Genomic DNA, 15,564 nt, shown 5'->3' on the forward strand with positions numbered 1-15,564 from the left:
GCGATGGGGCAGGACCCCCACGCAGGAACCAGCACCCCGCCGCGTTTTCGGCCTCACCCTACTGCAACCTGGTATTAGGGGGTACCTTTGAGTGCCCTAGCCTCCCTGCCCTGGGTCCTCTCTCCCATGTCTTGAGGTGAGCCTCTGTGGCTGCTCCCACTTTTCTAAACACGATGTTTTTCCCGGCATCCCCCCCCGCCACAATGCGCCGCAACCACCAGCGACAGCCACACCGTGCCAGGGACACACACACGGTGCAGAACAGATGTGCGAGGCCCACGCCAGCTGTGCATCACTGCGGCAGATGTGCAGGGCCCAGCACAGATGTGCAACGTCTGCCACGCACACGCTGCACCAGTACCGACGGGCAGTATCTGACACCCACGCGTACGGTGTGTGGCACACACGTGGAACACCACGCCCGCCCAGCAGGAACACGGCCCGCACACCTGCACGCCGCACGCAGGTGTGACACCCGCCACACTCCGCACACGTGCGCGCACCGCCCCGCGCCTACGCGCGTACACACACGAGGGGGCGTGGCCAGCGCGCCGGTTATCAATGAAAGGCGCGGCCAGCGCTGCCACGCCCCTCAGCGCCCGCCAACCCCGCGCAGGCGCGCGCGGGGGTAGGCGTGGCCAGGGCGGGGGGAGTGCCCAATGGGAAGGCGTGGCCCCGCGGGCGCATGCGGGGGGCGTGACAAACGCTAAGGTGTGGTCGAGGGGGGCGTGGCCCCGCGGCCCCGCCCGCCGCCGCCGCGGCCGCGCGCCGCCGGACTGGGCGCGATGGGCCCGGGCTGGCGGGCGGCCTCGGCGGCGCTGGTGGCCGGCAGCGTGGCGATCTTCGGGGCACTGCGCCGGCTGGCCCTGGCCCTGCCACAGCCCGCCGCCGTACGGAGCCGGCCCGGCCGCGGCTGGCGCTGGAGGAATCTCCTCGTCTCTTTCGCACATTCCGTGCTGGCCGGGTTATGGGCCCTCTTCAGGTACCGGGCAGCGCGGGGATACGGTGCACAGTGCACACGCTACGAACTAGACGCTCCTGAGGAGTGGGCAGGGAGTGGGGAGTCCCCGTGTTCCCCGTCCCGGAGCCTTGGCTGACTCTCTTCCTCCTCTCCTCACTCCCAGCCTCTGGCACTCTCCGGAGCTGCTCTCCGACATCCAGGACGGCTACAGCGTCTCAGGGCACCTGCTGGTCTGCTTTTCCTCAGGTAAGGGGCCAGGCAGGGCAATGGCCGCAGCCACGCCGCCGGACTTAGCCCACTCCTTGTTCAGCCTCGCCCGGTATGCTGGCTCGGGAGGAGCCACTGGCTCAAGGGCTGGGCAGCTCCATGCCTCCTGCCTTAATCACGAGAGTGGAGACCACAGGCTGCCAACCCCCAGGGAATAGCCTTCTCTCCATACCCAGACGGGGTGGAGATGTTCCTGACACCTGAAGAATAGTCACACCACCCTTCTCCTCCTTGTTGCTCCTCCTTCCTGCAGTGGGTCAGAGCACATAAGCCAGACCTTCTGAACGCTCTTCTTCATCCCACAGGCTACTTCATCCATGACACCCTTGACATCATCTTCAACCATCAGTCCCGCTCGTCTTGGGAGTACCTGGTGCACCATGCCATGGTGAGTATGACCAGCACGGGGGGCTACCACAGACCCCAGGGCTCAGCCCACCCAGGTTTCATGAGCTATGGTGGGGCAAGCTGGAGCCCTTCCCTCTGCCTCACCCTGTCTGCCAGGTAGGCTCTGCATCAACAAGGCGAGGGCGCCTGGCGGGGCAGGACGTCTGCCAGCATCGGCTCCGAGCACCTGGAGCCAGACAGGCTGCCGAGCTGGGAGGGGGAAGAGCTGGAAGCTCATCCCAGCACAGGGAGGTGTAACTGGTCCTGGGGGATCTGGCTTTCCAGACTGGTTTTCTCTAAGTTCAGGCGCCTGCTGGCATGTCTGGGTGGGGGGAACAGCTCTGTGCGCTCTGACTGAGGGCAGAGAAGGACTCACTTTCCCCAGGGCAAGGCGAGCTGACCCTGCTCTGTGTGTGTGTGTGTCGCAGGCCATCTCTGCCTTTGTGTCGCTCATTGTCACCGGCCGCTTCCTGGTGGCAGCGGTGCTGCTGCTGCTGGTGGAGGTGAGCAACATCTTCCTCACGGTGCGCATGCTGCTGAAGATGAGCAACGTGCCTTCCCCGGCGCTCTACGAGGCCAACAAGTACATCAACCTGGTGATGTACTTCGCCTTCCGCCTGGCGCCCCAGGCGTACCTCACCTGGTACTTCCTCCGCTACGTGGAGGTGCAGGGCCAGGGTGCCTTCCTCACTGCCAACCTCCTGCTGCTCGACGCCATGATCCTCATGTACTTCTCCCGCCTCCTCCGCTCTGATTTTTTCCCCTCCCTGCGCAAGGGCTCTGCGGGGAGAGATGTAGACGGTGAGAAGTTTCTGATAGACTGAGACGTGTGTGCCGAGGGGGACCCGGGCTCCGGCTCCTGGAAGTTTTGGGCTCTCCAAAGCTGCTCTGATGTGCCTTAGGGCTTGCTCCTTGGCCCCAGGCCCTGCCTTCACCCGCTCTGCTGCCTAAAAGTGCTTCCCTGCTGGACCAGCCCGACAGCTTCACTGAGCTGCGGGGATGCTGCTGAAGCCAGAGGCATGTCCGATGGAGAAGCAGCCCAAGCCAGCTTCCCTGCAGGCAGCTGGAGGGCCAGGGGTGGCTGTACTTCACAGCTGATGGCCTGGAGGGGTTGCAAGGGAGGGGATGAGTCCCTCCCGTGGTGATGTGGGTGGTATGTGCATTAAAATCGGTCTGTTTACTGCTGCCGCAGCACACCTGGGCTGGCTCTTCTGTGGGGTGGAGCAGGTCGGGGACTCCCCCTGGGCCAGGGCTGTGGGGAAGGATGTGCCCCATTCCCAGAGGAGGGCTGGCAGTTGTCAGGGAGAGAAAGGGCACATTCCTGCTGCTCGCTTTGTTCTAGGGACCTTTCAGCCTGCTGGGTCCTGCCAACCCCCAGGGACAACCCAAGTTGAACCTTGAACAGCACAGCTCTGTCCCTCGCACAGATGGGTTCCTCTGCTCTTCCAGAGACCCAGGGCTGTGCAGAGAACAGCTGAAGGGAACCAGGAGAGGTACCGAGCCTTGTGGCAGTGCCTGACTGGTTGATGTACCTCACCTGCCTGTCACCAGCGTGGTGGCGAGGAGCCTGGCTGGGCTGCATGACTCACCCGGCAGCCACGTGAAGTGGAGCTGGCATAGAAAAGCCATGTGAGGCCAAGGGCTCTTCCTGGAAGATTGCTACATGCTTGCATCCCCCTGGAGCGATCTTCACTGGCACAGCGCAGCTGCAGCGCTGTGAGCATGCTGGACCCTCTCCTGCAGCCACAGGACCAGGATGGTTCCAGCAGCTCTCCTGGAGCAATGGGAGAAGAAGGGGAGTTCAGCTCGCTGGGGAGAGTGGGGCCAGAACTGGCCCAGCCGGTCCTGTGGAGCCCCAGAGAGGCAAATCCTGATGATGTGACAAGCTCCAGGATATGGCACCAGATCTGCATTAGCAGTGGGGCTTAGAGGGACTCTTGCCCAGCCCCTGCTCCAGGCAGGATCTGTCCCACCCGCCCCAGCACCTGCCCAGCTCAGGCAGAGACAGGCATTGCGGTTGAAAGAAGCCCGTGATTAAGGGGAGACAGCAGGAGATCACCTTTCTACCACAGAGCCGGGAAACACCCCACAGGATCTGCATCCTGCTGGGACTCCCTGGTGTGCATTAACATCAGTCCCAGGAATAGTCTGGCAGCTGGAACAGAGATGTGATAGCTGGGACAATGTGGGCAGGGATCGATGCCAGCTCCAAACCTGCTGCCTCGTCCCTCCTTGCCCGAAGCAGAGCTCAGCAGCCCTGGCAGGGCACAGCCTTGCTCTCAGCAGCACTGCATCTGCAATCACCCCACACAACTAAGCCCAAATGTTAATTTTCCCCTCACCCCTATTGCTGCACACATTCCTCCTTGTCTCTCCACATGAAGCAGACGTGGCTCTGTCCCAGCAGGTCACAGCCTCAGACCAGCCCACGCTTCCCCTGTCCTTAAAGCAGCGTGGAAGGCCAGGCATGACAAATCTTCCCAAAGGAGGGAGCATAGCTCCCTGCTGTTCCCCTCCTGGCTTCCAGCAGGAGCATCCCCCGGCAGTGCAGCTGTGGATCAGGCAGGCTGCCAGCCAGGAGCAAGAGGCAAGTGAAGTGCCAGGGCAGCACCGCTGGGCTGAGCTGAGGTAAGGCCAGGACTGACTGCAAGTCATGCTGATGTAGAATCCCTCCCAGCCGCTGGCTGCAGCACATCCAGGCTCTCCAGACCAAATCCTTGCCCAGCAGTGACAGCAGCTTTCCTACAAGAGGGGCAACTTCTCCCTTATCTTTCTTGGGGTCTCTACGTGTAAAAAGGTGGCCTGGGGGTCAGGGGATTCTGCTGCTATGTATCCACAGGGAAGAGGCTGGGTTGGTGGTGCCAGGGAAGCACACAGGGAAGCACTCCTCCCTCCAAGCAGCTTTTCATCCCTTACAGCAGGCAAGGAGCACCTCCTGCCCACCTTCCCCAAGCCCAAGTGAGGGGTGTCAAGCCAGGGCCACACAACCCAGCACGAATCTCCACCTGAATCCTCAGAGTAGCTCCTGCTTTCCATCCACCACTGTCCTGGGAATCTGCCACCCTCCATAAGAGGCTGAAGGAACTCGGTGTCCCACCATTCAAGAGCCCAATTACCCAATCAATATTTGCTCACAGCTTTCATCATCTTTCTCAAGTCAAGTCTAAGTATGTACTTAAGCTCAAGTACCCTGAAGACTTTTCTGTAATTCCCCCATTCCCTGCTCACCCAGTGCTCCAAGTTTTCCTGATTCCAAACACTCTAAAAGCTGGTTTCATCTACAGACTTAAAGCCAAACATTGCAAAGGCAGCAACCACAGCATTTGGAAACAGCCCTAAGGACAGTGAACCCTGAGAGGAACAGCAACCAGGAAACTCACACACTGCAAGCACATGGAGCAGAGATTTTGCCAGAAAAACCCACAAAGCCTCTGCTGCTGGATTAAGCAGGAGGGTTCCAAGCGAACCTGCAGCATAAGCAGAGCTGATACACTGGGGAAGTGGTGTGACAGGTCACTTGTGTCACATCAGAGCCATTGACACGTTTTTGTTGTGGCCACCCGTGGTCTGCTCCACAAGGAAGTGACATAGGACACCCAAAACACTGATCACAAACACATCCTAATTACACTGTACAAGAAAATGCAAGACACGAGAGGTCTGGGGATAAATGTATTTGAGATTTAGGTGTCACCTCACGTTCAGAAATCCCAGACACCGTCTGAGTAGTGTGGCACTGCTCCTACGTGACCCCCTCGTGGAGCAGTCAGCTCTGCCCACCCACTGCCAGGAAGGTGGAAAGGGAAGAAGGAAACCTTTTAACGAAATGAAGGCCCAGAAGTTTGCTGGGTGCTCTGTTTCACACAGACTGTGCTGTCACAAACCACAAGAGCTCTCAGTGGTGTCACAACGTTTATTTGTCTGTACAGTCCTCGGCAGATGCAGTTTAGATGATTCCAATCTGGAAAGAAGTAAAGGATGTTAAAACAGATGTTATGCTGGCAGAAAGGCAGAGCCTCCACCACTGACATCACTGCACCTCCCCAGGATTGCTGTCCTCTAAGGTTTCTTCCTCCCAGACCTGCCCAAGAGCTTTACACATCCACTTTGTGCTGTACGTTCCCCTACTCTACTTTGTATGTACCACCTCTGCCTCCTGCCTACCTCAACCACGGTGAGGACTGAACTGACTGAGAACATGGCTCCACAAGACTCAGATCCTGTCTGGCTACAAGGCAACAGAAGTGCCACCGTACTTGAAGCACAAGTACTTCATGAAGAAACTCAGGAAGAACAATCAGTGGAGGAGACATGAGACAAGTTGCAAAAAAAGCTTCCAAGTTTCAAAGACCTCTCACCTTGTTGGCCACATCCAGTGCATCATAATCTGGAGCCAGTCGGACATAAGCCTTCTTCTCTCCATCAGGCCTAGAGAAGAACAGAAGGTATCAGAACAGAGAAACTCCTCCCCGCTGCTCCACATTCCTGCAATTCCCATGTGCATCAGTGGTTCCTTTGGAAACATCACATTACTCAGTGAAATCAAAGTTTACATCATTTGCACAGGACTCCCTCGGTGTCAGAAGCGCTCCTTGAAGAGGCAAAGAGCCCCCTGAAGAAACCAACCCTCTGGTCTGCCAACATTTCCTACTTCACCAAGATGTGCTCAGTCAAAAGCTGCACTTAGCTACAGAACTTTATCCCACATCTGCTGAATCTCACACGTGTTCCATTTTCTGCTAAAATGAAGCACCTCACACCCATCAGGGACCTGTTCTCCTCCCCTTTCTCACCTAATCAACGTGTTGACCTTGGCCACATCGATATCGTACAGCTTCTTGACAGCCTGTTTGATCTGGTGCTTGTTTGCCTTGACATCCACGATGAAAACCAGAGTGTTGTTATCCTCAATCTTCTTCATCGCTGATTCTGTAGTCAGAGGGAACTTGATAATAGCATAATGGTCCAGCCTGCAAGAGAGGTCCTATGATTAACAGAGGGCTGGCAGGTGCTTCCCTGCATTTCAGGGGCTTTGTCTGGGGTGCATCAGTCACCTAAGGTTGTAATCACAAACTCTCAGGCTTTGGTCGCTTAAAATCATCACCTGCATCCCAAACCACCAGGACCCCACACCAGCCCATTCACGGGGCTGCTCCCACCCCCCAGACTCCCCGGCAGGGCACAGCCCCACACGCACTTGTTTCTCCGTGGGGCGCTCTTCCGGGGGTATTTGGGCTGCCTCCGCAGCCGCAGGGTCTTAGGCCTGCGGAAGGTGGGCGACGTGCGGATCTTCTTCTTCTTGTGACTGTGGACCCCCTTCAGGACGGCCTTCTTGGCCTTCAGCGCCTTTGCCTTAGCCTCTGTCTTCGGAGGCACAGCTATGAGGAGAGCTCAGTCAGCACCACAAGGATCTAAAGGGTCGGGATGTGCTGCCCAGCCCGGAATGGCTTCCCCTGGTGAATGAGCAGGAGCTCACCCAGCGGCCCGCCCTCCCTCATCCAACCAAGAAGAGCCCTAAAACCGTGTTAAAAGTCTCCCTGCCCGTTTCCGTCGGGGGAAAGGCACTTATTCCCTCCCCACGCACGAGTCCCAGCATCGAGATGGGAATATCCCCCACCTCCCTCAGAGAACCCGGCAGGCCTGTCCCGCCACCTCCACGTGTCCGCGCCCAACACAGCGCTGGAACCCTGCGTCACTCTCCGCTTCGCTCAGTCCGATCCCCCCACATACACCAGCACCCCGCGGGGTCCCACGCGCCGCCCCGCGCCCCGAACACGAAAACAGCGCCCCGCGCCCTCACCCTCCTTCTTCGCCTTGGGCGCCATCTTGGCCAGGCGGAAGCCGAAAGGGGTCTCCCACGCCGCGCTGCACGGGCTTATACCCCCAAATCTCGCGGGAGCAAGACGGAAACTCCATTACCCCGCCGCCCCAACTCTCACGACATTTTCGAGGCATGCCGGTAGTGGTAGTACTCGTTAACGGACTCTCCCGCGCACGCGCAGTGGTGCCCCGCGCGCCGTAGGGCCTCTTGGGAGTTGTAGTCTGGTACGCTGCTGTCCCTCCCCGCCGTCGTGGCGGTGCGGGACCGGGGTGAGCCCCGGGGTGGCGAGGGATTAGCGGCGTCCCGTTGCGGTGGTAGCAGCGCAATGGCCCAGTCCCGGAGTAACCGGCGTCCTGGCCCCTCCCACGCCCCCGAACGGGGGCGTGGGAGGGGCCAGGACGCCGGTTACTCCGGGACTGGGCGTGAAGCACCGAGCACCGCTACCGGCGCTGGGAGGTTCGTGTTAACGGGGACACCCCGTTTCATTTCCCCGCTGTGGGGACAGGGACGAGGCGGGGAGAGCTTGATCTTGGACTGGGATGAGGCGAGGGGACGGCGGGGTCCGTGCACGGCGGACACGGGACGGGGGGTGACGAGCGGGGACCGGTGGGACACGGAGATGGGGATGGGTGGGACTTGGGGACAGATACATTGCGGGACGCGGGTACAGCGATAGCCTGGGATGGCTGTGGGGACAGCTGGGACACGGGGATGGATGGAACATGGGGACAGTGGTACCTGGGTGTGTTGGAATGTGAGGGCGGTGACACACGGGGACAGTTCTATCCCGGGATGTGGGACAGCCACACCTGAGGGCAGGGGGACGGTGATACCCTGGGGATGGCACACTCGGGATGTGGGGATGGCTGGGACACGGCGACAACTGTGTCCCAGAGTGTGGGGACAGCCGCAGCCAGGGGACTCGAGGTGGCGGGGATGTGGGGACAGCCATCCTTGGTGACGTGGGGAATCAGAACACAGGGACAACCCTGTCCTGAGAAAGTGGAGACTGTTGGGATAACGGGACAGCCCCACCTGGGGACGCGGGGACAACCATATTTCAGAATGCTGTTCACGGGGACAACTGTGACATGGGGACATCGCCACTCCTTGCTCTTTCTGTCCCCAGACCTCGCGGTGACCCTCATCCCATCCCTGCTCCCCCGGCCACCCACGGACCATGAACGTGCTGGCTCCGGTCCGCAGGGACAGGGTCATCGCCGACCTGCCCCCGGTGAGCAGGGGGACACACCAGCCCGGGGGTGACCTCCCCGAGCCCCGTGGTCACCCCGCTGTCCCTCTTTGTCCCCCTCACAGTGTTTTCGGAAGGAGGCCGCCCTGCACACCCGCCCCGCCTTCCACCCCACAGTGGCCAGCGCCTGCCAGGAGGAGCGGACGGGCACTGTGGGGTCAGTGCTGCGAGCTTTGGGGTCCCCACTGTTGGCATTGGGGGGGTGACAAGGGGCCCGCGGTCCCGCCAGCCGCGGGTGGGGGTCCCCGGCGTGGGCGCCGCGTGGCTGCCGGCGCTGCCCGGTGCCGAGCCCTGCGTCACGACACTGGAATGCGGAGCGGGGGGGACACGGGGGGAGCACGGGGCGGGAGCAGACACGGGGGGTCCGGGATGAGCAGGGCCGGGATGCGGAGCGCTGCGGACACGAGGGGCCGTGGGGTGATGCCCGCCCACCCCACGAGCCCCTCTGCCCCCGGGGTCAGCCGGGGGGTGCCCCCCACCCTGCTGAGCTGCGCGTCCCCCTCCTCGCTGCAGGTTCAAGATCTCCAAGATTATCGTGGTGGGAGATCTCTCGGTGGGGAAGACCTGCTTGATCAACCGGTAACGGGACCCCCGGAGAGGCTTGGAGGGGGATGGCGAGTGGGGGGAGTGACCCCTCTCCCCCATAGGGCAACATCACCTTGGGCTGAGCCCGGCTCCAGCCAGACTCTGGTGCTGGGCACTCCCGGGAGGTGAGGGGAGGCACTGAGCCCCCAGGGGGTTGGGCTGAGGGGGTCAGGGGATGTTGATACCCCCCTCATCTCCCCCACAGGTTCTGCAAGGACACTTTTGATAAGAACTACAAGGCGACCATCGGGGTGGATTTCGAGATGGAGCGGTTTGAGGTGCTGGGGGTGCCCTTCAGCTTGCAGCTGTGAGTAGGTGCCAGCCCCCTCCCCACACACCCCTGCAACCCCCCCTCACCTCCCACACCCCCCCAGGTGGGACACGGCTGGCCAGGAGCGTTTCAAGTGCATTGCCTCCACCTACTACCGGGGAGCACAGGGTGAGCTCCCCACTGCATCCCAGCTGCCCTGCCCCTGTGTCCCAGATCCCACTGCCCTGCCCCTGTGTCCCAGATCCCACTGTCCTTGTGCCCATCTCACCGTCCTTCCTCCCCCAGCCATCGTGATTGTCTTCGATGTCAACGACGTGGGGTCCCTGGAGCACACACGGTGGGTGACACATGGCACAGGAGTGGGGCCAGGGATGAATGTGAGGGCTGGACAGAGAGGGGCTGAGGCTGCTGTGGTGTGTGAGCACGATGGCAGTGCTCAGCCAGCAGCTAGTGACAGTGGCTCGCACAGGCAGTGGCTGGCTGATGCCCTAAAGGAGAATGACCCGTCCAACGTGATCCTCTTCTTGGTGGGCTCCAAGAAGGATCTGAGCGTGAGTGTGTCCCCCTCCCTGTGGGCAAACTGTGCCCTGGCTGTCCCTGTCACCCACCCATAGCTGGCTTGGTTGGCAGACACCAGCACAGTACAGCCTGATGGAGAAGGATGCTCTCAAAGTGGCCCAGGAGATGCAGGCAGAGTACTGGGCTGTGTCCTCACTCACTGGTGAGTCCCAGCTGGCTGGGGAGATGCAGACTCCAGCGTCAGCCAGGTCAGGGGACACTCAGGAGGTCTCTTCCCGTGGGGCAGGTGAGAACGTGAGAGATTTCTTCTTCCGAGTGGCAGCCCTGACCTTTGAGAGCAGCGTGCTGGCCGAGCTGGAGCGCGGCAACAACACGCGCAGGATCGGCGACACCGTGCGTGAGTAGCCCTGGCCAGCCCCACGTGGGTGTCCCCCTTGTCCCCCCCACCACCCACCAACCCTCCTTCCTCTGTCCCTCAGGGATCAGCAGCAAGGAGAGCGACCTGTACCTGTCGACGCCCCGCAAGAAACCCAAGTGCTGCCAGTGAGGGGACAGCCCCAGCCCCCTCCGTGCTCACACCTCTGGACCAAAGAGGGGCGACCCCGGCCGGCCCCGAGGAGCCGTCCCTGCCACCCCCAGCCCCCCCTGGCCCCTCGCCTGTCTGGGCATCCCTGGCTGGGGCGGGCAGGAGCACCCGTGTGGCTCCTGTAGCTATGCAAACCCAGGTACTGCTCACAGAGGGATATGCCCTCAGGCTCCCTTTTGTCTTAATAAAACCTTTTTTATGCTTTGTAAGAAAGGTGTGGGGCTGGCGGCAGAGGGCTGGGGCTGGTTGTGGGTCTCCCTATTCCTGGGTGCAGCCCCCAGGCTCATGGGCAAGCAGGAGGATGCCTGGCTGCCTCTGAGGAAGAGTTCCTTCTTCCACCGAGGAGCATCCCTGTCCTGCAGAGCCAGCAGCCCTGTGTCCCTCGAGGGGGGCTGCAGGGGACACACGAGGTGCCAGTCCCACGTCAGTCCCAGCCCAAGTGGTGCTGGTCAAAGTGGGGCTGCAGGCGGGGAGGGACACAGTGGGAGCACTTGTAGCGCTCCTGGATCCACTTCCCTCCCTCGCTGTTCTCCATGCAGATGGCAGCGACACCTGTGGGGACACACAGTGGGGCTCAGCACTGGCCACCACAGCCTATGGGAATGGTGGTCCCACTGCACCCATGGGTGCACCCTGGGGTGCCCTCTCCTACCTGCCACGACCCCCCCCAGCCGCTCCACCAGCTCGATGGCCGCTCTCATGGTGCCCCCAGTTTCAACCCACTGGTCCACGAGAAGGATGCGCAGACCTGGAGCGGGGAGAGGCTGTGGATGGGTGCCCCGTGCCCACACTGTCAGCCCCATCAAAAGGGGAGCTCCCCACTGGCTCACCTGGTGAGATGGCATCGGTGCGAACCTCCATCACCTTCTCCCGGCCCGAGTAGTCGCTGTAGGGCTGTGCCACTGTCTGCACACAGAGGTGCCCGGCTTTGCGGATGGCCAGGAAGCCTTTCTGCAGGGTGGCCGCGGCTGCTGCGCCTGGAGGTGGGCACAGCACTGTCAGGACCCCCGGGGACAAGGGACAGAGACCCTGCACTCACCTGTGACCTGTGTCCCCCTCACCCAGGATGAAGCCCATGGCGTCAATGCCGGCCACCATGTCAATGGCATCTCCCTGGAAGGGCTGCAGCAGGTCGGCCACGCAGTCCTGCAAGCCCTGTGGGGAGAGGGGAGGTGCTGGGTGCCCGCAGCCCATCATGGGCACCCACAGCTGGGTGCCCCAGCAGCCCTGTGGAGATGCAGCCCACCCTATCACCCCCTGGGTGCCATCCACCCCAGACACTGGGTACTTGCGGGTGGCAGTAGAGCCGGGAGGGGTCCAGCCAGGCATAGTTGGGACCCTTGACGTTGGGGGCCATCAGTGCCAGGTACCAGCCCTTCTCCCGGGCAGCAGGGACGTGGCACAGGTCCATGCGTGAGGACTGCAGGCACTGCAAGCACTGAGCATGAAGGGGGGTGAGACTTCCCCCCCTCCAGCCTCCCCAGGGCTCCCCATGGCCTGGTGCCCCCCACCCACACCCACACGTGGCACCCCAGGGCCCAGGGTTCCCGTTCCAGCTCCATACCTGGGTGCTGGTGGCAGGGCTGAGCCGAGCAGGACCGTCACGGGAGCGTCACAGACAGCGACAGCTGAGCAGAGGCAGCCCCTGTGGCACTGGGCCAGCGCCCTTGGCCAGCTGGACACTGAGACAGCGCCAGGCAGGAACCCTTCCCATGGGCCAGTGATGTCCCCCACTAGCTCTGCTGTCCCAGCCAGGCAGTGCTGTGGTGGGGAGCGGCGGGGCTGTGGTGTTTGCACCCCACAAGGGTGTCCCCAGCACCAGCTGCCTGTGGCAGTGTGGGTGGCACCCTGTGGTGCAAGGGTCAGCGAGCCAGAGTGATGCTCAGGGGGATGTCGTGTAGTTTTGGGTGGTCTTGGGCAGCTCAGGAACTTTTTGAGACCACGCACGTCCCCGTTAGGGTGTCCAGGCAGCGTCCTGCCCTGCTGAGTGCTGGCTCCCACAACATCCCACTGAGCCAGGGCTGTGTCCTGACTGTCAATGGACTCCAAGGACAGGAGCTGGCCAGGAGGGACAGCCCTGGCAGCGCTCTGGGAATGCCGCTGTGGGCTGCCAGCCCGGCTGGGCGCAGGGCTCTGGGCTGTCCTGTAAAAGGCACATCTGCAGGATGGGATGCAGGGAACGTCCATGGGATGGGACACGGGGATGCAGCAGGCATTCATGGGGTGGGATGTGCAGATGTGGGGAGCATCCACGGGAAGGGACACGGGGATGCAGGGAGCATCTGTGGGCTGGGATCCAGGGCTGCTCAGAGCATCCATAGGATGGGACACGGGGATGCAGGGAGCATCGTTCTCCTGTCGGGGGCCGCTCCGGGGCCGGGGGCTGTGCGGGGGCCGGTGCGTCACGGGGCGGGGGTTTGGGGCCGGCTCGTTACCGGCCCCGGCACATCACCCCACCGGCTGCCACAGCAACGGGGCCGGTCCCACCGGGAGGGGTGACCCCTTCCCCGCGGGCTGCCGGCTCGGGACGTGCCGCGGCGGCGGGAGCGGCTGCAGCACCCCGGCTCTGCGGGACCCTCCGCACGGTGCCGGGCCGTGCCAAGCCGTGCCGGGCCGCCCCGCGTGGGCGGGCTGCGCCACTCTATAAGGCGGCCCCACGGCGGCGAGCGGCGCGGTGCCATGTGCGCCCCGGGGCTGCTCTGCCGCCTCCTCCTCCTCCTCATCTTCTTCCTCCTGTTCCTGCTGCCACCCGTCCCCGGAGCGGCCCCGCCGGGACGGCCCCGCGCCCGCCGCGGGCTCACCTACCCCGGGACGCTGTGGTGTGGTGCGGGCAGCAACGCGGACAGCTACGAGCAGCTGGGTAAGGGCGGCAGGGATGCTGCCACATGTATCTTCCCATCCCATCTGATCCCACCCCTTCTCATCCCATCCCGCTCCCTTCCATCTCTTCCAATTCCGTTCCACAAATCCCTTCATCCCATCCCATCCCATCCCATCCCATCCCATCCCATCCCATCCCATCCCATCCCATCCCATCCCATCCCATCCCATCCCATCCCATCCCCAACCCAGTGCTGCTCCATCCCAGCCCAGTCCAGACTGACTCAGTGCTGGGTCAGTCTCCACCAATCCTAATCCAGTCCCATCCCAGTTCTGGTCTCCTTCAGCCTCTGTTCCCATGCTAGTCCAATCCCTGTCTGTCTCGGTTCAGTCCTCACCCAAGCATCAGTCCAATCCCAGTTCATCTCTGCCTAGTCCTTATCACAATCCTTTCTGGTGCTCTCTGGTCCACTCTTGATCCGTCCTCTGTCTCTACCCTATTCTGTGGTCCATCCTGCTGACATTCCTGTCCCATTCCTGTCCCCTTCCCAATACTGGTTCACTCCCAGTTGCTATCTTGATCCCAGCCTAAACCTGCTCATGGTCCAGCTCCAGGACCCCAGTCTAGCACCAGTCTCATTCCCAGTGTGGTATTGGTGCAGCCCAGTCCCCATCCTAGTGCCAGCCTTGTCCCCACTCAAGTTCTGATCCAGTTCAGCCCCTACCCATCCATCCTTACCTATCGCAGTATGATTCCAGGTGTGTGTCAGTCTAATCCAATCCTGATCCCAGTCCTAGCCTAGCTCAACCCTAGCCCTGCATGTGGGGCCCCTAGCCCTGCCTGTAGCCCACGTTTCCCTGCAGGGGAGCACCGGGACACGGACCGGTGCTGCCGGGACCACGACCACTGCCAGCACGTCATCCACCCCTTCACCGCGCGCTATGGCTACCGCAACCTGCGCTGGCACACCATCAGCCACTGCGACTGCGACCTCAGGTGAGCGTCCCCAAACCTGCCCTGGGCCACCCTGCCATCCCCCCGCGGGGTGCCAGCCCCCTGAGCCCTGCTCTGCCCCGGGCAGGTTGAAGGAATGCCTGCAAAGGGTGAACGACACGGCCTCGAGGGTGGTGGGCCAGGCCTTCTTCAACGTCATCCAGGTGCCTTGCTTCGAGTTCACCTACAGGGAGGAGTGTGTGGAGCCCTATCTCTATGTCTGGTGAGTGCCCCCCTGCCCTGGGGACCTTCTCCCTGCTTGGGCTTGTCCCATCCTGTGGTGCTTCCTCAATTTTGGCAGGTGCAAGACGTACAACACGGTGGCCGTGGCGGTGCCCCGAGAGCCGGTGCTGTATGAATTTGGGGGGGAGCTCATCGACCGAGCAGCCAGGCCCAGGGGAGTCCCCCTGAGCCCCCCGTGGGGCAGCACAGGGGGAGGAGCACTCCCGGTGGATCATCACACCCCCAAGGCAGCCAAGAAAGAGAAGAAGAGAAAGAAAGATAAGAAAAATAAGGGGAAAGGTCTGAAAAAGAAAGGCTCTTCTGAAAAGGGGGCACGGAGCCATCCTGCAACTGCTGCCCCCGCTGATCCCTGGGCCCTGCTGCCATCCTTGGGGGAAGCATCCAACACCATCCTGAGCGATGCCCCTGCACGGGACGGATTGGGCAGGGAGCCAGCGCCAGCCACTCCTTCCCCAGTCCCCACCACCAGTGGGAAGAGGAGGAGGAAGGAGAGGAACAGAAAGAAGAGGCTGAAAAGTAAAACCGAGGCTGAACCTGCAGGAGAGCTGCAGCTCTGAGCCCTGTGTGGCTGTGAAATAAATTTACATCTGCTCAAGCAGCCTCGGCTTTGTCTCTGTGAGGGAAAAGGATGGCAGTAGGGGCAGCATCCAGGGGAAATCCCAGGGCTGATCCCGTGGGAGGGGAACACTTGGAGCTGTGTGGGTATCCAGAGGTTTGAGCTGTTCCTCACTGCTCCCCTCAGTTCATGTCACTGTCCTGGCCCTGGGGACACAGCTCTTGGCCACATGCTCGTTTTAGCTCCCCTGCTAGAGGGTTAAATTCCAGCTCCCCAGACATTTAATTTTCTCTGGAAGTTCT

General features: G+C 61.7%; 5 protein-coding genes and 2 non-coding genes across 10 annotated transcripts; 3 read left to right on the forward strand and 4 right to left on the reverse strand.

Annotated features, from left to right (window-relative positions):
* Window positions 1-750: 750 nt before the first annotated feature.
* On the forward strand, window positions 751-2,806 carry TLCD1 (TLC domain containing 1). Its single transcript, XM_014876617.2, has 4 exons — window positions 751-982; window positions 1,125-1,207; window positions 1,534-1,616; window positions 2,044-2,806. The coding sequence occupies exons 1-4, from the start codon at window positions 786-788 to the stop codon at window positions 2,437-2,439; spliced, it is 759 nt and encodes a 252-aa protein (XP_014732103.1). The 5' UTR covers window positions 751-785; the 3' UTR covers window positions 2,440-2,806.
* Window positions 2,807-5,514: 2,708 nt separating this feature from the next.
* On the reverse strand, window positions 5,515-7,572 carry RPL23A (ribosomal protein L23a). Its single transcript, XM_014876619.2, has 5 exons — window positions 7,416-7,572; window positions 6,813-6,993; window positions 6,409-6,585; window positions 5,974-6,043; window positions 5,515-5,576 (listed from the first exon to the last, which is right to left on the reverse strand). The coding sequence occupies exons 1-5, from the start codon at window positions 7,438-7,440 to the stop codon at window positions 5,562-5,564; spliced, it is 468 nt and encodes a 155-aa protein (XP_014732105.1). The 5' UTR covers window positions 7,441-7,572; the 3' UTR covers window positions 5,515-5,561.
* Window positions 6,114-6,179, reverse strand: LOC148221492 (small nucleolar RNA SNORD42). The gene has a single exon (XR_015808003.1). It is a non-coding gene; the product is annotated as a small nucleolar RNA SNORD42 (small nucleolar RNA).
* LOC148221493 (small nucleolar RNA Z17) lies at window positions 6,656-6,726 on the reverse strand. The gene has a single exon (XR_015808004.1). It is a non-coding gene; the product is annotated as a small nucleolar RNA Z17 (small nucleolar RNA).
* Window positions 7,573-7,813: 241 nt separating the features above from the next.
* RAB34 (RAB34, member RAS oncogene family) lies at window positions 7,814-10,862 on the forward strand. Of its 2 annotated transcripts, XM_014876615.2 has the most exons (11): window positions 7,814-7,892; window positions 8,566-8,670; window positions 8,754-8,845; window positions 9,202-9,267; window positions 9,479-9,580; window positions 9,648-9,712; window positions 9,830-9,881; window positions 10,014-10,095; window positions 10,175-10,265; window positions 10,350-10,460; window positions 10,543-10,862. In XM_014876615.2, the coding sequence occupies exons 2-11, from the start codon at window positions 8,617-8,619 to the stop codon at window positions 10,608-10,610; spliced, it is 783 nt and encodes a 260-aa protein (XP_014732101.1). In that variant the 5' UTR covers window positions 7,814-7,892; window positions 8,566-8,616; the 3' UTR covers window positions 10,611-10,862. The 2 variants fall into 2 exon arrangements, with proteins under 2 accessions (XP_014732101.1, XP_088033076.1); XM_088176950.1 differs by having other exon boundaries at window positions 7,832-7,892; window positions 9,648-9,881.
* LOC106853404 (uncharacterized) lies at window positions 10,824-12,584 on the reverse strand. Of its 3 annotated transcripts, XM_014876618.2 has the most exons (6): window positions 12,214-12,584; window positions 11,938-12,087; window positions 11,711-11,804; window positions 11,480-11,626; window positions 11,302-11,397; window positions 10,824-11,201 (listed from the first exon to the last, which is right to left on the reverse strand). In XM_014876618.2, the coding sequence occupies exons 2-6, from the start codon at window positions 12,058-12,060 to the stop codon at window positions 11,074-11,076; spliced, it is 588 nt and encodes a 195-aa protein (XP_014732104.2). In that variant the 5' UTR covers window positions 12,061-12,087; window positions 12,214-12,584; the 3' UTR covers window positions 10,824-11,073. The 3 variants fall into 3 exon arrangements, with proteins under 3 accessions (XP_014732104.2, XP_088033077.1, XP_088033078.1); XM_088176951.1 differs by having other exon boundaries at window positions 11,711-12,087; XM_088176952.1 differs by having other exon boundaries at window positions 11,711-12,078; window positions 12,214-12,350.
* Window positions 12,585-13,180: 596 nt separating this feature from the next.
* Window positions 13,181-15,304, forward strand: PROCA1 (protein interacting with cyclin A1). The gene is made up of 4 exons (XM_014876491.2): window positions 13,181-13,509; window positions 14,334-14,466; window positions 14,552-14,686; window positions 14,765-15,304. Exons 1-4 carry the CDS (start codon window positions 13,329-13,331, stop codon window positions 15,261-15,263), a joined length of 948 nt encoding a protein of 315 aa, XP_014731977.2. The 5' UTR covers window positions 13,181-13,328; the 3' UTR covers window positions 15,264-15,304.
* The last annotated feature ends 260 nt before the right edge of the window (window positions 15,305-15,564 follow it).

The sequence above is a fragment of the Sturnus vulgaris genome, chromosome 21 (genome assembly GCF_052056855.1).
Source record: "Sturnus vulgaris isolate bStuVul1 chromosome 21, bStuVul1.hap1, whole genome shotgun sequence".
In the NCBI taxonomy this organism is placed as follows: Eukaryota; Metazoa; Chordata; class Aves; order Passeriformes; family Sturnidae; genus Sturnus; species Sturnus vulgaris.